At 44.2% G+C, this 23027-nt stretch overlaps 2 protein-coding genes across 2 annotated transcripts; both read right to left on the bottom strand.

Annotated features, from left to right (window-relative positions):
* Positions 1–7017: 7017 nt before the first annotated feature.
* LOC129867425 (leucine-rich repeat-containing protein 15) lies at positions 7018–10252 on the bottom strand. Its single transcript, XM_055940817.1, has 2 exons — positions 10149–10252; positions 7018–9873 (listed from the first exon to the last, which is right to left on the bottom strand). Exon 2 carries the CDS (start codon positions 9865–9867, stop codon positions 7021–7023), a length of 2847 nt encoding a protein of 948 aa, XP_055796792.1. The 5' UTR covers positions 9868–9873; positions 10149–10252; the 3' UTR covers positions 7018–7020.
* A 3634-nt stretch (positions 10253–13886) lies between these two features.
* LOC129867426 (leucine-rich repeat-containing protein 15-like) lies at positions 13887–21661 on the bottom strand. Its single transcript, XM_055940818.1, has 2 exons — positions 21419–21661; positions 13887–16222 (listed from the first exon to the last, which is right to left on the bottom strand). The coding sequence occupies exon 2, from the start codon at positions 16212–16214 to the stop codon at positions 14499–14501; it is 1716 nt and encodes a 571-aa protein (XP_055796793.1). The 5' UTR covers positions 16215–16222; positions 21419–21661; the 3' UTR covers positions 13887–14498.
* Between the last annotated feature and the right edge of the window lie 1366 nt (positions 21662–23027).

Raw genomic sequence — 23027 nt, 5'->3', positions numbered from 1 at the left:
CTAGATCAGCAGTCCTACTCTGGGACACTTTATGAAGACGTTTCTGGTCAGAGTGCTGTGTGCTGATCAAAACACTGTAGTCTGACCAGGTCCAATCACCAACCTGATCAGCACACTGTAGTCTGACCAGGTCCAATCACCAACCTGATCAAAACACTGTAGTCTGACCAGGACCAATCACCAACCTGATCAGCACACTGTAGTCTGACCAGGACCAATCACCAACCTGATCAATACACTGTAGTCTGACCAGGACCAATCACCAACCTGATCAAAACACTGTAGTCTGACCAGGACCAATCACCAACCTGATCAGCACACTGTAGTCTGCCCTGGACCAATCACCAACCTGATCAATACACTGTAGTCTGACCAGGACCAATCACCAACCTGATCAAAACACTGTAGTCTGACCAGGACCAATCACCAACCTGATCAATACACTGTAGTCTGACCAGGACCAATCACCAACCTGATCAGCACACTGTAGTCTGACCAGGACCAATCATCAACCTGATCAATACACTGTAGTCTGACCAGGACCAATCACCAACCTGATCAAAACACTGTAGTCTGACCAGGACCAATCACCAACCTGATCAAAACACTGTAGTCTGACCAGGACCAATCACCAACCTGATCAGCACACTGTAGTCTGCCCTGGACCAATCACCAACCTGATCAATACACTGTAGTCTGACCAGGACCAATCACCAACCTGATCAAAACACTGTAGTCTGACCAGGACCAATCACCAACCTGATCAGCACACTGTAGTCTGACCTGGACCAATCACCAACCTGATCAGCACACTGTAGTCTGACCAGGACCAATCACCAACCTGATCAGCACACTGTAGTCTGACCAGGACCAATCATCAACCTGACCAAGACACTGTAGTCTGACCAGGACCAATCATCAACCTGACCAAGACACTGTAGTCTGACCAGGACCAATCATCAACCTGACCAAGACACTGTAGTCTGACCAGGACCAATCACCAACCTGACCAACACGAAGTACTAACCTATACAGGTAATAGGTGACATTTGGGACACAGACTCATTCTTCTTGTGTTTGCCATTTGCATCATAAAACTGTAGCTGAACGTCTTATAACGTTTTATCCATTTCATGTTGGGAATGGGGAAATACATGTACAGACTGTGTACTGCTAAGCAAGGATGTCTCCATGGTTACAACCAGAGGCATATATTTAGATGGCTCTGGCTACAACTATACCACAGCATAATATCATCTACAGTATCATACATAAACATCTATATGGTTTAATTTGACTGAGACTTTTCAGTCTTTTGAGGCAGTTTCAATTCACTGGAGCTGTATGGTCCAATAAAAAAGACATACATGCATAAATAGAAATGTACACATATATTATATACACTGAGTGTACAACACATGATGAACACCTGCTCTTTCCACGACAGACTGACCAGGCGAATCCAGGGGAAAGATATGATCCCTTATTGATGTCACTTGTCAAATCAACTTCAATCAGTGTAGATGAAGGGGAGGAGACAGGTTAAAGAAGGATTTTCATGCCTTGAGACAATTGAGACGTGGATTGGGTGCCATTCAGAGGGTGAATGGGAAAGACAAAAGGTTGAAGTGCATTTGAAAGGTGTGTGGTAGTAGGTGCCAGGCGCACCGGTTTGTGTCAAGAACTGCAACAATGCTGGGTTGTTCACGCTCAGCTGTGTATCAAGAATGGTCCATCACCCAAAGGACATCCAGCCAACTTGACACAACTGTGGGAAACATTGGAGTCAACATGGACCAGCATCCCTGTGGAATGCTTTCAATACCTTGTAGAGACCATGACCTGACGAATTAAGGCTGTTCTGAGGGCAAAAGGGGGAAGGGGTGCAACTCAATATTAGAAAGGTGTCCTTAATGTTGTGTACACTCAGTGTACAGTGACAAGGGGAAAACGCATCTCATCAGTATGTCTTTTTCTTGTCCATGGAGGTCAAATAATTAGGTTATGAATCCCTGCAGTGTAAGTTCTACTACCTTTGCATGTAACTGTTGTTCAGGCAATTCTGTGGATGGTAACTTTGATTGAATGCAAAACTACTTGGCTAAGAAGCAAAGACCCAACCCTTCCGTGGTTATACGTCCTGGGGCAGCACATGTAAACCAGATCAACTGTAAACCAATTCCGCCATTTTCTTATAAAAATCTAAGTAACTCATAAAAATTCCACCAAAGTTGAAATGATTTCCACTGGGCGGGATTTACATATCAATTTTGACTATAGTCCAGTGATTATTGTTTGTCTGTATCATGGACAAAACAGTCCAATTACCTCACTTGTTTTAATCAGGGCTTCCAATGGGCTTCAGGGTTTGTGGAGCTTGTCAACATTGGTGACCTCTGACCTGAGCCACACTGTGGGGTTTTTTCCGACCTATTCAAGGTGTTACCATCTCTGTCCGCCTCTTCTTCCATGATGGACTCTTTCCCCCCCTCCACTCCTTCTCTCCAGGATTCCTGCTGTGTCCAGTGTTGCTGCGGTGGAGAAGTTGCTTACTGTAGGCTGTTTTGTTTGCCTTCGTCAACTCCTCAACCCTAAAGAGAGGGAGGGGAAAAAGGAATCTGCCTTCTTTGAGGACACATACTTGTTTAGGGTTTAACTTGTAAGTGTAACTTTAGTACGTCCCCTCGCGCCCCGACCCGGGCGCAAACCAGGGTCCTTCTGCACACATCAACAACTGACACCCACGAAGCGTCGTTACCCATCGCTCCACAAAGGCCGCGGCCCTTGCAGAACAAGGGGAACCACTACTTCAAGGTCTCAGAGCAAGTGACGTAACCGATTGAAAGGCTATTAGCGCGCACCACCGCTAACTAGCTAGCCATTTCACATCCGTGACACTAGCACACAGTTTCAGCTCCCCTTCAGCTCCCTCACTTTAATCAGAAAAGAGCAGCAAGAATACCATGACCACTATGTGGAGCCCTTTAATGGCGGATACAGTGTGTGTGAGTGTTGGCTGCGATTGCTGCACACATCCAGGTGTGTGGATGTGGTTAATATGCAGTTGTCAATGTGTAATTGATCCGGGAAAGTGTGTTTGAGACGGTGCATGTGCATCTTTCTAATCTGCATTGAGTTACCCAAGAATCCCTGGCATGTGCTGGTTTTGACTGTTGACGTGCGAGGGATGCTCTCATTGACTGTGAAACTGGGATGCGTCCTCTTTGGGAATACTTCTGACGTCTGTGTGGTTGGCCTCATTTGGTAAGATCGTAGCACAAATCAACAACGGGAACAGTCTCCTCGTTCTAAACCCTTACAGATGGAGAACATGGCAGTGACTCACAGCCATGCTGCACCCGAAGTGGCACCCTATTCCCTATAGGCCCTGGTAAAATGTTGTGCACTTTATAGTGAATAGGATACAATTTAAGACACACACCCCATTACATTTTCAATCTGTGATATATCACCTTAGTCATCTTATTGAGGAACGAACACTCAGTCCCCATTAGGATACATTGGAAATCATTTCCATACAGAATCAGCACACGTCATTCCGCCATACGTGTCGTTTTGCTGCAAAGAACATTAAAGTGTATAGAAATGCTCTGTGATTGCAATGGAAATGATGTTTACTGAAATGTAAGTGGCTTTTATAAACAGACTAATTCTCCATTTACATCCAGCCTCTCTCTAATGATGGTTTGCTGGTAGACTGATGTTCTCAGATGATTCCTACAGCTGAGTCATCGTTGTTCTGTCTATTGGTAATAGTTGTTCCTCTCATTGAGCGGAGAGCACCTTTGACATAGCAGTGGTAACTAAAAACCGACAGGGGAAACTTTAAATCTGTTGGTTCTCACTGGAGGACAGCACCACCTAGTGGAGAGAATTTGAATGGGGACACATAAGTATTTAGATGCATATTTTCCTAAACTTAGCTTAAACTCAACACATACAGTGTCAATAATGATTATGCTTTATATGAAATATTACACAATGTTTTTCAGAGGGCCTAAGAGATATGTACTTATACACGTTGTACAAAACCATTAATATTGAGTCTGCCAATATGATACAATCCTGCCATCTAATGGCTATTCTATACTATAATGTCAGAAAGCCTTTCCATCAAATCAAGAGTATGAAGAGATATTCCATACTAATTGTATGCTTCTGCTAGTAATCTTTGACCTGGTCAATGGTATTTAATACTGTACTGAGAGTAGTTCTCCATATACCACAGTGCTTGGACTGAAACTGGATCTATATGCGTGCAAATCTGGATTTAAATAATGAATGTATTTTAAGATGTATTTTTTACATTTGAAGTCAGGATGCAGCCTCTAATGAGCATTGAACAGGCTGGCTCCAATTCAATCTCCCTGGCCACGCCTCAAATGGCACCGTATTCCCTGTATAGTGCACTACTTTTGACCAAAGCCCTGGCCAAAAGTAGTGCACTAAATAGGGAATAGGGTGCTATTTGGGATGCAGCCCATGCCTCCAGTGACATGTGACCCGGGCCCTGTCACAGCCACACAGCTGATGGCCTCAGGCACTTTGAAGAGCTTTGAAGAGTTTGAGAGAAAGCCACAGCTCTACTACGCAGTAGGTCAGAACTGGTCAACTCTCCATCCCCTCCAATCCCCCCCCCCCCCCCCCCCCCCCATTCTCTCGCTCTCTCCCTCTCTATGAGCGACGACAATGGCGCCATTCAGCCCTCCAATAACATGTGATGACAGTGGGTTCACCGCTGGCCCGTGCCCCCCTCCTCCTCCTCTTCTTCTTCCTTGGTAATGAGGCTGGCTTCCTGCCCTGCACCTGTGCTAGCTGCTAGCTGAGCTCCTCATAAAGAGCTTAATTGAGGCATTTTCCCTCCAGGGCCATGCCCGGGCACTGACCTGGGTCACCCCAAACACACAGCTCTTCTCAGGGGCTCCACTCCGCTACCTTTGTGTTGACTGATCCCCAGCCTGTGAGATAGAGAGGTTCCATACATTGTCATGTGTTATTGCTATACTGGCTTTTCACCACTTTGTCCATATTGTTAAATGTGCTCAGTGAAGTGATAACTTAACCAGTTTATTCCATTTTTTTGTTACCAACTTTTTATTATTTATTTTGGACCACTTTTTTGTGAGGGTTTCAGATCACAGACAGGCAATAATATAAATCGCAGTTGTAAATGAGAACTTGTTCTCAACTGGCCTACCTGGTTAAATAAAGGTGAAATAAAAAAAATATATAAAAATATATAAAGAAACAAAAAACAGTAGAAAATTCATGTTGTGAACACATCTATGCATAAAACAAAACATCATGGGTAACTCATCTTCTGATTGTAAAATTGTTTGTGTGACCAAGACACATGTGAATAGAATCACCCTGCATACATCAGTATCCAACACAGATATTCAAAATAGAAAAAGATGTTTCTAATATTTGGTATACACAGTGTACAGTAGATATTGTATGGGCATTCAACTATTAGATAAGTATGAACTAAGTAGGCCTATTCACTATGAGCAACAATTACCCGACACGGACAGTATCTTTATGACTTACATAACGTGTTACTGTATTGAACTACTCCTGGGCTGTGGCAGTGTTACTGTATTGAACTACTCCTGGGCTGTGGCAGTGTTACTGTATTGAACTACTCCTGGGCTGTGGCAGTGTTACTGTATTGAACTACTCCTGGGCCGTGGCAGTGTTACTGTATTGAACTACTCCTGGGCTGTGGCAGTGTTACTGTATTGAACTACTCCTGGGCCGTGGCAGTGTTACTGTATTGAACTACTCCTGGGCCGTGGCAGTGTTACTGTATTGAACTACTCCTGGGCCGTGGCAGTGTTACTGTATTGAACTACTCCTGGGCCGTGGCAGTGTTACTGTATTGAACTACTCCTGGGCTGTGGCAGTGTTACTGTATTGAACTACTCCTGGGCTGTGGCAGTGTTACTGTATTGAACTACTCCTGGGCTGTGGCAGTGTTACTGTATTGAACTACTCCTGGGCTGTGGCAGTGTTACTGTATTGAACTACTCCTGGGCTGTGGCAGTGTTACTGTATTGAACTACTCCTGGGCCGTGGCAGTGTTACTGTATTGAACTACTCCTGGGCTGTGGCAGTGTTACTGTATTGAACTACTCCTGGGCTGTGGCAGTGTTACTGTATTGAACTACTCCTGGGCTGTGGCAGTGTTACTGTATTGAACTACTCCTGGGCTGTGGCAGTGTTACTGTATTGAACTACTCCTGGGCTGTGGCAGTGTTACTGTATTGAACTACTCCTGGGCTGTGGCAGTGTTACTGTATTGAACTACTCCTGGGCTGTGGCAGTGTTACTGTATTGAACTACTCCTGGGCTGTGGCAGTGTTACTGTATTGAACTACTCCTGGGCTGTGGCAGTGTTACTGTATTGAACTACTCCTGGGCTGTGGCAGTGTTACTGTATTGAACTACTCCTGGGCTGTGGCAGTGTTACTGTATTGAACTACTCCTGGGCTGTGGCAGTGTTACTGTATTGAACTACTCCTGGGCTGTGGCAGTGTTACTGTATTGAACTACTCCTGGGCTGTGGCAGTGTTACTGTATTGAACTACTCCTGGGCTGTGGCAGTGTTACTGTATTGAACTACTCCTGGGCTGTGGCAGTGTTACTGTATTGAACTACTCCTGGGCTGTGGCAGTGTTACTGTATTGAACTACTCCTGGGTTATGGCAGCCCAAAGACATCGGCTGATGTATAAAGAGATTCATTAATATGTTTGAATGATTCATATGTTTGTGTTTATTTATTTTTCAGAAAAGATGACAAACATTCCCTATTTTCTTCTGCCTTACCGCATCACTAGGACCCTGTGTTTTGTGCAATCATGTGGCATAGCAGTATTTTATCCCGTATTTAAAGCCTTATCCAGAAATTTGAATTTCACCAAAAATGAAATCAATTGTCTGAGGATGGAGCTGGACCATATGCCATAAAATCTACCCCCCCCCCCCCCCCCCCTGATCACAGACCCACAGTCTCTGTCACCTTGACTGGCCTCAGCGTGACCTCCTTTCTGTAGGAAAAGTGAGTAAGGTTGACCTGGGTGTACAGCCTCTCCCTGCGCTGTAGCAAGCTGTACAGAGACAGGGTGAACTTAGCCAGCACCAGGGTGCAGCCTATCTCCACCACCAGCATGGCTGTGTAGGATATCATCTGGGCCCTGCACTGCGAGGTCTTGCTCCAGACCTGACGGGTGTAGTAGGAGGGGGACGGGTGACGAGAAGGTGCTGTGTTGGGACAGCTGAAGATCCTTGGCGTGGTCAGTGGCTGTGTTGAGTCTCTCCAGGTGGTTCTTGTGATGGTGGTTCTCCGGGTGGTTCTTGTGATGGTGGTTGTTGGGAAAGTGGTAAAAAGTGTGGTAGTGGGTATTGAGGTTGTGACAGTGGTTGTGGTTGTGGCTAAGGTGGTTGTGGTTGTGGTTGTGGTAGGAACTGTGGTTGTGTTAGGGGCTAAGGTGGTGGTTGTGGTAGGTGCTGTGGTTGTGGTCGGGGCTAAGGTGGTGGTTGTGGTAGGTGCTGTGGTTGTGGTCGGGGCTAAGGTGGTGGTTGTGGTAGGAGCTGTGGTTGTGTTAGGGGCTATGGTGGTGGTTGTGGTAGGAACTGTGGTTGTGTTAGGGGCTAAGGTGGTGGTTGTGGTAGGAGCTGTGGTTGTAGTAGGAGCGAAGGTGGTGGTTGTTGTAGGAGCTGTGGTTGTGGTCGGGGCTAAGGTGGTGGTTGTGGTAGGAGCTGTGGTTGTAGTAGGGGCTAAGGTGGTGGTTGTGGTCGGGGCTAAGGTGGTGGTTGTGGTAGGAGCTGTGGTTGTAGTAGGGGCTAAGGTGGTGGTTGTGGTCGGGGCTAAGGTGGTGGTTGTGGTCGGGGCTAAGGTGGTGGTTGTGGTAGGAGCTGTGGTTGTAGTAGGGGCTAAGGTGGTGGTTGTGGTCGGGGCTAAGGTGGTGGTTGTGGTAGGAGCTGTGGTTGTAGTAGGGGCTAAGGTGGTGGTTGTGGTCGGGGCTAAGGTGGTGGTTGTGGTAGGAGCTGTGGTTGTAGTAGGGGCTAAGGTGGTGGTTGTGGTCGGGGCTAAGGTGGTGGTTGTGGTAGGAGCTGTGGTTGTAGTAGGGGCTAAGGTGGTGGTTGTGGTAGGAGCTGTGGTTGTTGAAGGGGCAAAAGTGGTGATTTTTGCAGATGTGGGTAATGTGGTTGTAGTCAGTGCTGTGGTTGTCCCTCTGGTGGTGGGTATCAGAGTTGTGGTAATTAGTGAGGTGGTCACAATGGTGGTTGTAGTTGGGGTGGTGGCTTCAGTTGTGGTGGCCATTGTGGTTGGCAAAGTTGTTGTAGTTGGCAGAGTAGTTGTAGGTGGCTGAGTGGTTGTCAATGTAGTTGTAACTCTAGTAGTGGGCATTGTGGTTACAAGTGGTGTGTTTGTTTGGGTTGTGGTGGTGGTGGTGGTGGTGGTTGTGGTGAGTGAAGCGGTGGTGGTCAGAGGAGTTATAGGACATATGAGCTGGTCCTCTTTGAGAGACATGATTTCTTGTCCCTTTAAATCCTCCGGCTGGTTACAGATCTCAGGAGACATAGACTTGATCTTGCCAGGGTTTGCCTTCATCCAATTGAAGAGGGGGACCATCCTGCAGTCACAATCCCAAGTGTTGTTGTTTAAATAGACTTTGTTGAGTTTTGGTAAGGGGTCAAATATATCCTCTGGAAGTGTCCCCAGGCTATTATGAGCCAGTCTAAGGGTGGTTAGTGATGTCAGCTTTTCAAAGGTGTTTGCTTTCAATGATTTGATGTGGTTGTATTGAAGATTGAGTTCTGTTAGCTTCTCAAGGCCCTCAAAAGACTCTTCAGACACAGTGAACAATTGGTTGTTAGACAGATCCAACTTCCTGAGTTTCTTTAGAGGACTAAATACTCCCTGAGGAAGGCTGGTAATCATGTTTCGACTGAGACTCAACTCAGTCAGTTTGGGCATCTCTCCAAAGAGGACAGGAGGTAGACTTGCAAGTTTATTTCCATTTAGTGTCAATGTTTTAAGCAGAGGAAAGCCCACAAATATTTCTGGAGGCAATTCAGTCAACATGTTATTGTCCAAAAGTATCTTGTTTAATTTGTCTTTATGTGGGAACAAATTGGCTGATATTGAAGTGATTTTGTTACCCTGTAGAGCGATCTCCTTTAAATTGGAAAGATTTTCTAAGATATCGTCAGGAATGGCGGTAAGTTGGTTCTCATAGAGCCTCAGTACCTCCAGTTTGTGCAGCTTTGAGAACAGGGTGGAGGACACAGAACTGAGGTGGTTTTTGGCCAGATGGAGGGTCCGAAGGTTTTCTAGGTCATCAAATGTCCCCTCCTCGATGGTGTCAATCTTGTTTATGTGTAATTGGAGTTCTCTCAGTTTCCTAAGGCCATCAAACAATCCTTTCTCCAGACTACGGATCCTGTTGAGTTTCAGCAGAAGTTTTTCCAGGTTCTGCAGGTCTTGGAAGACGTCTACAGACAAGGATGTTAGTGGGGTACTGGAGATCTCAATATGCTTGAGGTCGACCAATCCCTCGAAAGCACCGTTCTCTATGGACACGGTGGGGGTGGTGATGAACTCTACCTTTTCCAGACTCGGGTTGGTGGCGAAGGCCCCCTTTGGGATGACACTGATGTTACTTTCCACAAAGAAGACCTCTGTGACACCTGCTTTCAGACTTACTGGGATCTGTGTCACTTCCTTTCCGTAAACATCCTGGTTGTCTTTGGGGCAGTCGGTCTCCTTCTCACAGGACTGAGATGAATACCCAATCAGTAAAGGCAGAAGACAGATGAAGGTGTGTCCTCTAGTCATTTTTTCCTGAAAATGTATACAACTTTTCATGTAAAGATTTTGTTTTGATATTGCAATTAACTTGATATATTCACCTTTATAGTACTGATTCAAAGAGAATAGTTTCAAAGTTAACAGAAAGCTTACATGCTGCATTATTCAAGATAACCTATAAAGCCCTGAAGTGATACCTGCAACAAAACGATAAATGCTAAGCAGAGCAATGACGGTATACTGTACATGCTAGTCAACTAATTCATGTACTGCTAAGTGACGTCTGACACAAAAGGAAACAGCCATACCTGATGATTTCCTCTCGTCTTGAGGCTTATAATGGACAGAGGCGAGTAAGACAGTTATAGAGAGAGTCAGGCAAACACAGTTTACTCCTGTTAATCAGCTTATCTAAGTCCCACAGCAGGCTTCTAGTGTGCTATCATGGGGCGTGAATAGAGAACCCTCTGCTTCCAGAGACAAGAAGGAACAGAGGCCTTCCTTTTGATATTTTGGGGGGACTATCTGTTGTTCCATGTAGTGAACCTGTTATTCAATGTGTTTGTATGGGCTAATAGCAATAAGTCCAAAAAGTATTTTTCATTTTAATCATTTTTTATATACAGTACCAGACAAAAGTTTGGACACACGTACTCATTCAATGTTTTTTCTTTATTTTTATTATTTTCTACATTGTAGAATAATATTGAAGACATCACAACTATGAAATAACACATGGAATCATGTAGTAAACAAAAAAGCATTAAACAAATCAAAATATATTTAATATTTAGATTCTTCAAAGTAGCCACCCTTTGCCTTGATGACAGCTTTGCACACTCTTGGCATTCTCTCAAACAGCTTCATGAGCTAGTCATCTGGAATACATTTCAATTAACAGGTGTGCTTCTGTTAAAGGTTCATTTGTGGAATTTCTTTGCTTCTTAATGCGTTTGAGACAATCATTTGTGTTGTGACATGATAGTGGTGGAATACAGAATATAGCCCTATTTGGTAAAATACCAAGTTCATATTATGGCAAGAACAGGTCAAATAAGCAAAGAGAAATGACAGTCCATCATTACTATAAGACATGAAGGTCAGTCAATACGGAACATTTCAAGAAAAGTGCTGCAAAGAAGTGCTGCATGGTCAAATTGCTGCAAAGAAACCACCACTAAAGGACATCAATAATAAGAAGAGACTTGCTTGGGCCAAGAAACACGAGCAATGGACATTAGACCGGTGGAAATCTGTCCTTTGGTCTAATGAGTCCAAATTTGACATTTTTGGTTCCAACTGCCGTCTTTGTGAGACGCAGAGTAAGTTAACGAATGATATCTGTGTGTGTGATTCTCACCGTGAAGCATGGAGGAGGAGGTGTGATGTGAGGGGGTGCTTTGCTGGTAACACTGTCATTATTTGTTACTTTGCTGGTAACACTGTTATACTGTCATTACTGGGATTTATTTAGAATTGAAGGCACGCTTAAGCAGCATGGCTACCACAGCATTCTGCAGCGATGCACCATCCCATCTGGTTTGCACTTAGTGCGACTATCATTTCTTTTTCAACAGGACAATGACCCAAAACACACCTCCAGGCTGTGTAAGGGCTAATTGACCAAGAAGGAGAGTGATGGAGTGCTGCATCAGATGTCCTGTCCTCCATAATCACCCAACCTCAACCAATTTGAGATGGTTTGGGATGAGTTGGACTGCAGAGTGAAGGAAAAGCAGCCAACAAGTGCTCAGCATATGTGGGAAGCCCTTCAAGATTGTTGTAAAGGCATTCCTCATGAAGCTGGTTGAGAGAATGCCAAGAGTGTGCAAAGCTGTCATCAAAGCAAAGGGCGGCTACTTTGAAAAATCTCAAATATATTTTGAATTGTATCACTTTTTTGGTTGCTACATGATTCCATATGTTTCATTTCATAGTGTTGATGTCTTCACTATTATTCTACAATGTAGAAAATAGTAAAACATTTAAAATAGTATTTTTTTTGCGATAATTCAACCCCCCCTTTAGACTGTTATGGGTTATGTGGCATGAACACAACCAGACATTATGTTTTCATCTGATTGGTTTGACAATCCCAGTTACCTTCTCACATTCATCCAAAAAATTCCAGCATCTGAACAGTGCATTGTGCACCCGCCAATTCAAAAGTGGCTAAAACTATCTCACCGGAGAAAGCGTCAGAGCGAGCAAAACAGCGCCCCTCTGTCTTACTACATGTTGCCCATGTATTCGATGCTTTCTGGCTAAAAAGAGTATGACATGCCATAATATTTCTGTCCAGACAGCATCAGACACATGGGCTACACATACTGAGACAGAGGGGTGCTGTTTCGCTCACTCGGATGCCTTATCTGAAATTGATGCAACTTTGTATCGGCGCACGTCACGGTCAAATATTGCCCATCCCAATATTTTATTTGGCTGAGCAAGGAGGTATGGTAGACACTGTGACACTGCATGTTTGACACAGGGCCACTATTTAACACAGGACCGGCATTACGGGAGGGCCTTAGAGGAGCCTGGCCTGCCCATAACGCTGGCCTTGTGTCAAACAGGTAGCTTCACAGTTTTCCCCAGAGGAGAGGGATTGATGCTTATGCAACGGAAATATATTGTAAAATATTACTGCTAATACAATGCGAATCACTATATTCAATATTCAAATGCATTGTGACTTATATACAATATTATATTGTTATTGTTCAATTCATCAGTTATTTTGAAGAGAAATTGTCTTCAAGAGGCCAATGCTGTCAGAAATGAAATGACCGGGACAAGGCCTAATATCTTTTTCCATAATGAACACAAGTGATTAAGGCCTATTCTTTATGAGAGTTTGAGGTTAACTTTTTTTCTGTTCAGCTACCTAGCAAGCTAGCTACATTTGGTCAGTCTGACTAGCTAGTCAGCTAATACTCCGTTTTTCCTGATAAGTATAGCTATTGTCTAGGTTTATGTGTGTTTTCTCATCGTAATGTGTTTATTTTCTAGGTACAGTAGCTGTGTGACAAATAACTAGCCTAATGCTATTTAATCCTACTATTTTAGCCTAGTTAGCTAGTCAACTAACCTTGCTTTAGCCTCTGGATTTTATGGTTTGTGAAATTTTGTTGAGCTTTGACAAATCATATATATTACTTATTATATGTCTACTAGATGGGAGTGTTTTATAGTCTACTCTAATGAAGTGTAAAACCATTGGTTGATTTGTGACCCACTGCAGCATACAGTTGAGATAAGGTTTACATTCCGTTGCTAAATGCCATCAGCGAGGATTAGACACATGGAATGTACAAGGATAAAGTCAGAATCTCGCCCACACACAATCAGTGGGTGCCAAGGTCATTGCAGAGCTCTTAATGTGAACCCCAGCCAATCTCATCATGAAACCTTGGCATAAACCCATCTGATCATGAATCTCTGTTGTAGCCTACTCAGAATGCAATCCAAATTTGATTTGTGTGTTGACTTCTCACTCCAATAGCCAGGCTTCACTTTTCCTGAAGAACAAGTGTTTGTGATGTGCAACTTGATGTGCAAGTACTGAAGAAGAGAAGTTGAATGCCCTCACATCAATTGAACACATTGTTGTTGTTAAAATGTCATTTTTAACACACTGTGCCACACAATGAACCCTTGTCACTTAAGCATTTCATAATATCACTAATATGTAGCGTATTTATTAAATATAACAGTCATTTGACTTGATGTGTGTGTGTGAAGCATAACCATTTGCAATGAGATGAAACCAGCCTACAGTGCATTCGGAGAGCTACTTATGTACATGTGATATTTAAGACATTTTCTAAAAAACGGTTTTTGCTTTGTCATTATAGGGTATTGTGTGTAGATTGGTGAGAAAAAACAACAACAATGGAATCCATTTTAGAACAAGGTTGTAACGTAACACAATGTGGAGAAAGTCAAGGGGTCTGAATATTTTCCCGAATGCACTGTGTACTTATTAATTACTGCAATAAGTCTTGATATAAAAATGACACAATAACAAGCCTAGTTCCAGTTAGTAAATCATAGAAAGAAAGCTTTACTTGGAAATCAACAGCTATGTGATTAGATATATGTTGAACATTAGATTTGTTCAGTATGAAGTATTTGTCCAGTATTGAAAAGAAAAACATGCATGGCATTTTGTGCATACCATCCATGCCATTTTCATGTGATTATTGTTACAGTTTATGATATCTTTATTTTTTGTTGTGCAAAACATCAGACCACAGCAAGCTTGCTAAAGAGCTTCAAGAGGGACTTAGTAATCATATTATGGAATCCCAATCAGAGCCACTTATTCCATCAGAGTGGAGTTTCCCAAAAGTCAGGGCCAAGCTCGTCTGTCCTTGGTCAAGGGTTCTTAATAGCAACATGATGGGTTCCTGTGCTAACATGTTTGGGAAAAACCACATCAAAGGTTGTTTGCTCAGGCGTGTTCAGCATTACTGTACAGTACACCTCCTATGTGGTGCTCAGGCGTGTTCAGCATTACTGTACAGTACACCTCCTATGTGGTGCTCAGGCGTGTTCAGCATTACTGTACAGTACACCTCCTATGTGGTGCTCAGGCGTGTTCAGCATTACTGTACAGTACACCTCCTATGTGGTGCTCAGGCCTCTGGGCCAGTCTAGATGACCGAGTTGTTTTTGTTCCTGTGGTCAAGGTTGCGGCTGCCTCTCTTGTTCCTCCTCCAACAGACGCAGCAGACGAGGAGACTGATGATGATGGCGGTGCAGACCACCGCGGTGATAATGATCTGCGTGTTCCTGGACAAGCCCTCTCCGTTCCCGCGCCCCCTGCCGGTGTCCTCCCCCTGCTCCTGGGTGGGTGTGGCCTCTGCAGCAGGAGAGGGGGTGCTCGTCTTAGGAGGGGGGGTGTGGGGTTTCCTCCTCTTCTCTGTGGGGGCGATATCAGGGATGGCTGACGTAGTATCCTGCATCAGCTCGTCGTTGGTCAGGTTGGCTATGCTGTAACCGCTCAGGGCAGAGGGCGTGAGGCACACCACAGCACTGAGGTTGGTCTTGGTGGGGTGCCGTGTCAGCCAGTCTCGCAGTGGCACAATGTCCTGGTCGCACCTCCAGGGGTTGTCAGCCAGCAACACCTCCTTGGCCACCGTTAGGGTGCTGAGGAGCTCTGAGGGCAGGTTGGGTAGGGAGTTGTTGTAGAGGACCAGCTGGCCAAGTTGGGTCTGGCCCTGGAGAAGCCCTGCGGGGAGGGAGCTGATGTAATTGTGCTTGAGGGATATGTTGACCAGCTTGGGCAGCCCCTGGAAGGTCCCTTCCCGCAGGCTGGTGAGGAGGTTGGTGTGCAGGGACACTTCCCCCAGCTCGGCCAGCCCACTGAAGGCCCTGGGGGACACAGAGCTGATCTGGTTCCGGCTCAGCACCAGCAGACGTAGCTGGGTCAGGTTGCTGAAAGTTTTGCCCTCCAGGTGTGTCAGCCGGTTGTCATACAGCCACAGCTCCTTCAGGGCCATGGGCCCAAAAACCCCTGGGGACAGACTCTGGAGCTCATTCTCATACAGGGAAATCTGGGCCAAGTTTGGGAGGTTGAGGAAAATCCCCTGTGGGAGGGAAGTCAGACGGTTGCTGGAGAGATAAAGCTTCTGCAGGCTCTGCAGCTGGGAGAACAGGTTAGCGGGGAGATGAGTGATGGCGTTATCCTGCAGAGAAATCTCCTCCAGGCTCACCAGGTCATCCAACGCTCCGGCAGGGATCTCCCTGAGAGCGTTCCGGTTCAGACGCAGGGATTTGAGATTTCTCAGGCCCCTGAAGGTGTCCCTTGAGAACTGACTGATGTTATTCCTGGCTAGGGAGAGATGCTGCAGCTCAGTGACGGAGCGAAAGGCCTCCTCAGGGACAGACGTGATGAGATTCTTGCCTATGTCCAGGGTCCTAAGAGCAGTGAGGGAGTTGAGCCAGGCAGGGCGGAGCACCAGGAGCTTGTTGCCGCTCAGAGTCAGAGATTCCAGCTTCACCAGGTTTAGAAACAGGGCCTCAGGCAGGTCATTCAGATCAGTGCCTGTGAAGCCCAGGGCACCCAAGTTATGGGTGAGGTCAAAGGTGCCAGGGAACACCTCTCTGATCCCAGTGTCTTTGACCACAAAGATGCCAAGGGCCTCGGCAAAAGCAGCCAAGTCATGGGGTTTGAGAGCGGTAATGTTGGTGTTGGAGATGTAGAAGGTGGTGGTAGAGCCAGGCACTGAGGACGGGAACTCTGTGATTGACCTGCCTTGGCAGAGGATTTTGCTGTCCCTGCACTGGCATCCATCTGGGCACACTCCAAGAACTCCACTGATGGAAAAGAGGAGGAGAAAAGGGTGGAGGTTGATTGACAGGTCCATTGATGCTCCTAGAAAAGAGGAAGAGGGGTTAGCTTTGTTTGATGTCATGCACACACAAACAAAATGTCAAGTTTATGAAGCAGTATGTGTTTGCACGTGACACTAAACAAAAAATACACAAAGTAAAATAAGATGTAATAAATAAAATGAGTGAGGTGAAAAATGCGCCAGACAAATAAAGCTGCATCATAATTTCTTGAAATAGTGTTTTGTAAAATTGGTTTTATGTGGATATAAGACCATGGGAGGGTGCAGGCCAAAGAGACTAGCCTATCGTCTAGTACTAGAATCTTAAATCTCTGTTGACTTAGGGGCAATCGACAGTTGCTATATCCATTTTTTGTACTTATTAATTGATGAAACACTACACAACCAAAAGTATGTGGACACCTGCTCATCAAACATCTCATTCCAAAATCATGGGCGTTAATATGGGGTTGTTCCCCCCATTGCTGCTATAACAGCCTCCACTGTTCTGAGAAGGCTTTCCACTAGATGTTGGAACATTGCTGCGGGGACTTGCTTCCATTCAGCCACAAGACCATTAGTGAGGTCGAACACTGATGTTGGACGAATAGGCATGGCACGCAGTCAGCATTCCAATTCATCCAAAAGGCATTCGATTGGGTTGAGGTCAGGGCTCTGTGCAAGCCAGTCAAGTTCTTCCACACCAATCTCGACAGACCATTTCTGTATGGACCTCACTTTGTGCACGGGGGAATTGTCCTGCTGAAACAAGAAAGGGCCTTCCCCAAACTGTTCCCACAAAGTTGGTGGCACATAATCATCTAGAATGTAATTTTATACTGTAGTGTTAAGATTTTCCCTCACTGGAACTAAGGGTCCTACCCCATTCCATGACAAACAGCCCCAGACCATTATTCCTCCTCCACCAAACTTTACAGTTGTCACTATGCATTGGGGCAGGTAGCATTCTCCTGGCATCCACCAAACCCAGATTCGTCCTTCGGACTGCCAGATGGTGAAGTGTGATTCATCTCTCCAGAGAACGCGGTTCCACCTCTTCCAGAGTCCAATGGCGGCGAGCTTTACACCACTCCAACCGACGCTTGGCATTGCACATTGTGATCTTAGGCTTGTGTGTGGCTGCTCGGCCATGGAAACCCATTTCATGAAACTCCTGAAGAACACTTCTTGTGCTGACGTTGCTTACAGAGACAGTTTGGAACTCGGTAAGTGTTGCAACCGAGGACAGACAATTATTATGCGCCACGTGCTTCAGCACTCGGCAGTCCCGTTCAGTGAGCTTGTGTGGCTTATCATTTCCCGGCTGAGCTGTTGTTGCTCCTAGACGTTTCCACTTCACAACAACAGCACTTACAGTTGACCAGGGAAGCTCTAGATGGGCAGAAATTTGACTAATTAACTTGTTGAAAAGGTGACATCCTATGACGGTGCCACATTGAAAATCACTGAGCTCTTCAGTAAGGCCATTCTACTGCCAATGTCTGTCTATCGAGATCGCATGGCTGTGTGCTCGATTTTATACACCTACAAGCAACGGGTGTGTCTGAAATAGCCAAATCCACTGATGTGAAGGGGTGTCCACATACTTTTGTATATATATTGTATGTAACCATTGATTTTTGAAGAATATAACTTATAAATGCCTCATGAGCTTAGATCAACTGTGTCACAAAATATAAGCTTTTTTTACTCCAATGTTTGTAAACAAAGTAAATGTAAACAAATATTAGATCGTTGATATCATAGATGGTCAATCCTTGCATCTATCCATTAATTTGAGAGTGGTTAAATTTCTCCAGCCCCGCTCCTCAGCTTTTTATCGAAACAGGGGAGGGGATCCGCTTGGTTATTGTTTCAACTGCTTAGTCCCCATTTAATAGTACTTCATCGTTGGACCTAATATAAGTATCACACCTTTCTATTCAAATGAGGGTAAACCAAAAGTACGACCATACATTCATAGTTTAAAAGAAACTGTGTGAGATAGGCTAGATAAGAATGGGATGTTTTGGTTTTCATGTTTCTCTATCTTTGATTGGATCCAAAATGGCTGTTGTTTCCAGGGAAAAAAGGAAATATGTAGTGTTGATCTATGTGGTTGGTATTTAATATGAAGTTTTCAGCATGAAATATCCTTTCTATATTTTTTTATATGTTTTACTATGTCAATAGGTTTTTGTTGTAAATGTTTTGCAGCCAAACTGGTGGCAGTTGGGGAAAAGACAATAGTTGGAAGAGTTGCGGAGTTCATTGAAAATAATGCCATTGTTGATTAGATGCTTTTTTTTCATTAATCAGGCTATTTCCTCTTGAACCATATGGTCTATCTACTAGAAACCCATGGATAATATGGACACAGATATACATTTTTTTTAAATAATACTTTGTACGAATAAATTTTTTAAAACGTTTTTCAAGTATGAATTAGCTAAATTACCATAAATTGCCTGTTAATTATCAAAATCACAGAAGATTCTGTAGGTAGCTTTGCAACCCTAGTTAGCAGACACTCATATCTAGAGCCATTCGAGTAAGTGCTTCAAGTAAGGAAAATGAAACCACAGCAAATATTGTTAGGAAAAACGTCAAAAATAAGTGCACTACTAACATGTTAGTAATTGAATGAAAGGTGAAAAGTTGCAAAGTACCAGTAAAAGAATTGCAAAATTCAACAAAAAATATAAAACATTGAAGTGTGACTTAGTTCACCACCAAGTGCTGTAGTTGGAGGATGGCCACGCCAAAGCCTTAGCAGACTGGTTGACTGCCGCTGTCTGGGGCTGTGGACTGTTTCAATTGTTTATAATGACAGAGGAGGCAGCTTTTACAACCCACTGGACACAGACGTCAATTCAACGTCTATTCCACGTTGGTTCAACGTAATTTCTTTGCTATTACATAGAAACAACGTTGATTCAACCAGTGTGTGCCCAGTGGAAAAGCTCTACCAATATTATAGTCCGTTTGGTCTCGGGCTCTCTCCATAAGGACCCTGGTTCGTTATTAAAGTCAAATGGCAGCAGAATGCTATTTTCTGTGTGGCTAGGATGTATTAAAACCTCTACAGGATCGGTGTGTCCCCCAGCTAATGTTGGCTAATGCGATTAGTAACAAGAACATTTCCCAGGACATAGACATATCCGATATTGGCAGAAAGCTTAAATTCTTGTTAATCCAATTTACAGTAGCTATTACAGTGAAATAATACCATGCTATTGTCTGAGGAGAGTGCACAGTTATGAACTTTAAAAGTTATTAATAAACCAATTAGGCACATTTGGACAGTTGAACAGAAATGCAATGGGATATTGGATGCAATGGTTCATTGGATCAGTCTAAAACGTTGCCCATACACTGCTGCCATCTAGTGGCCAAAATCTAAATTGCGTCTGGAATAATACATTCTCTTGTGTTTCATAGAAGATGGTAAAAAACAAAACAAAAAAAACATGTTTTTTTCTTTGTATTATATTTTACCAGATCTAATGTGTTATATTCTCCTACATTCATTTCACATTTCCACAAACTTCAAAGTGTTTCCTTTCACATGGTATCAAGAATATGCATATTCTTGCTTCAGGTCCTGAGCTACAGGCAGTTAGATTTGGGAATGTCATTTTAGGCAAGAATTGAAAAAAAGGGGCGGATCCTTTTTAAGATGCAAACAGAGTCTTTCCGAGGAAATGTATTTCCAAGGCAGCATGTTTGTCCTTCCATTGAACACAGCCACAGAGGAATTGTTTTTATTCAGGCCATGTATTATTATTTTTAAATAAATAACATAAAATCGTTCCTGGTGTTTCCCCAGATGTTACCCATTTCAATACATTTTCAGTTCAGTTAGTATGTAGCCTATTTGCTTAGACTATAATAACATAGTTATAGTTTATTATCAAAATATCGGTGTTATATCATATGACTGCTACTAGATTTTGATAACTTTTGTCCTCATCAAAAACATAGCAGCCTGTGTGGGTGTGTATGTAACATGCTGCTCCCCATGGGACATAATGACAACCACTGGAACTTGGTCAGTATTGACTATAGCAGTGGTACAATGACAGAATCGTTCCCTGGCTTTATCTCTGACTCTTAGGCAGATGTTTCATCTGAAGAAACTGTAGTTGAACATTATCCTATCGCAGTTCCCCTTTAAGTGTTGGGAGGAAAGACATGACAGACATGATTTAACAGCACCATTGGCCAGCAGAGGTCATTCTGAGGTCATGAATCGCAACACAAGCACTATTTTGCCATTCGATAGTATGCCATAAATAAGGTACAATCACTGCCATATTGCAGTAACACACAGAATAATCTGAAAATTGTGTCTATTTTGTATGCCTCTTCTGACTCCTCAGCAATATTCAATTCTTAAGGTCCGTATTTGAAAGAGCGCTGACATTTAAAACCATGACTCCTCTCTGATATAATCTGTCCCAGTTTCAACAAACCACAGTCTGGAGTGGGCTGGAACTTTCTACAGTATAATGGCTAAAACATTTCCAGTTCACCATTAATTGCTGAGATTTTTTCCCCCCGATTTACAGGACTGAATTATCATCAATTTGCCTGTCACGAAAGATCCGTCCAGCAAACAGGAGGGTGAGCATATGTGGAAAGTTACACAGACTAACAATATCACAAAGGTAATAGAGAGTGACATGAATGATTATTTTTTTACGAAAGTTTGTGAACAAAATCTGTTATGTGCTGAAAGTGGAGTTTCAGTTCTCTTCAAAAACACATTTCTATTCAGATTCCCACATCATTTGCAAACAGTAAGACCCCAAAATAGTAGTGTTTTTTTATTCAACTAGGCAAATTTGTTATTTACAATGACGGCCTACCCCGGACAACGCTGGGCCAATTGTGCGCCGCCCTGTGAGACTCCCAATCACGGCCGGATGTGATACAGCCTGGATAGAAACTGGGACTGTAGTGAAGCCTCTTGCTCTGAGATGCAGTGCCTTAGACCGCTGCGCCACTTGGGAGCTCATTTTAAGTTATTCAAGTTGGGTCGCAGCCCAATGATTTATTGATGGTTACAGAAAACCAGACTTAACAGTCGTCTACTTTATAATCACAATGATAGCTTTGGTTTTGCTTGGACAATTAAAGCTTCACAATGAAGTTTAGAAAACACTTGACAAGTATTAAGTAGTGTCCTGCTAACTATTGTAAAACAAGATGCTGCGTGGTAAAGGAGAGCTTACCTTGTACAGTACTTGGCAGTGGAGTGAACTGGGAAATTAGTTGGTGGGGGCCGTCTGTTATCTTTTATACTCTCTCGTCACTATGCCTCTTCTCTTCCGACTGTCTGATATGATTTAATTCGAGATTCCAGTCTCGTCCAGAACCACACATCATCACATTGTTCTACTCTTCGTCATCAGGTCCATCATCCTCATCAATATTTTCCCCCTTGCTTGCAACGCCCTGTGATCTCTCTCTCTGTCATACCCTCTCTCACACATTTTTGGGAAGTGTGGTGGAGGGGAAAGCCCCACCCTTTCTGTAAAAGGGCTGGGTTTGTATTTGTCTGAGTGTGTGCTTGGGATTATTTGCATGAATGTGTGTTCCATGGAGCTTGTTTGTGTGTCTACAAGTGTGGAATTGTTGCATGCAATATGAATGTATATACTGTATAATTCAGGACTGTTAAGAATGTAGGGAAGGGGATGTGTGTGTGTATGGGACTTTATTGTTGTGTGTCTGCACAAGCATAAGTTTGCATGTGTGTTAGACACTGACATTGAGCTTTCGGAATGGGTTGGAGGGGCTGCCCAATTTACTGATGACCAAAAGCCTGATCATGTTCCCCACATAAGAGGGGCGGGCCCAGGGGTTCTTCTCATGCATAGCTCAGAGGCATACAGAAATACTAGCCTAGTGATCAATCCCAACAGATAACCACTGTAACTGGAATGACTTTAGAACAAAAATGTCATAGTCCTCGAGTGGCCCAGCCAAAGCCCAGACTTGAATCCCATTGAAAATCTGTGGAAAGACTTGAAGATTGCTGTTCATCATCGCTCCCCATCTAACTTAACAGAGCTTGAGGAAATCTGTAAGGAAGAATGGGATAAAAATCCAGATGTGCACGCTGATACATTTACATTTACATTTAAGTCATTTAGCAGACGCTCTTATCCAGAGCGACTTACAAATTGGTGCATTCACCTAATGACATCCAGTGGAACAGCCACTTTACAATAGTGCATCTAGATCTTTTAAGGGGGGGGGGGGGCAGAAGGATTGCTTTATCCTATCCTAGGTATTCCTTGAAGAGGTGGGGTTTCAGGTGTCTCCGGAAGGTGGTGATTGACTCCGCTGTCCTGGCGTCGTGAGGGAGTTTGTTCCACCATTGGGGTGCCAGAGCAGCGAACAGTTTTGACTGGGCTGAGCGGGAACTGTACTTCCTCAGTGGTAGGGAGGCGAGCAGGCCAGAGGTGGATGAACGCAGTGCCCTTGTTTGGGTGTAGGGCCTGATCAGAGCCTGAAGGTACTGAGGTGCCGTTCCCCTCACAGCTCCGTAGGCAAGCACCATGGTCTTGTAGCGGATGCGAGCTTCAACTGGAAGCCAGTGGAGAGAGCGGAGGAGCGGGGTGACGTGAGAGAACTTGGGAAGGTTGAACACCAGACGGGCTGCGGCGTTCTGGATGAGTTGTAGGGGTTTGATGGCACAGGCAGGGAGCCCAGCCAACAGCGAGTTGCAGTAATCCAGACGGGAGATGACAAGTGCCTGGATTAGGACCTGCGCCGCTTCCTGTGTGAGGCAGGGTCGTACTCTGCGGATGTTGTAGAGCATGAACCTACAGGAAC

This window comes from Salvelinus fontinalis, chromosome 12, assembly GCF_029448725.1.
Source record: "Salvelinus fontinalis isolate EN_2023a chromosome 12, ASM2944872v1, whole genome shotgun sequence".
Classification (NCBI taxonomy): domain Eukaryota; kingdom Metazoa; phylum Chordata; class Actinopteri; order Salmoniformes; family Salmonidae; genus Salvelinus; species Salvelinus fontinalis.
The sequence above is the reverse complement of the archived record's forward strand: the minus strand, read 5'-3'. Positions and strand labels throughout refer to the sequence as shown.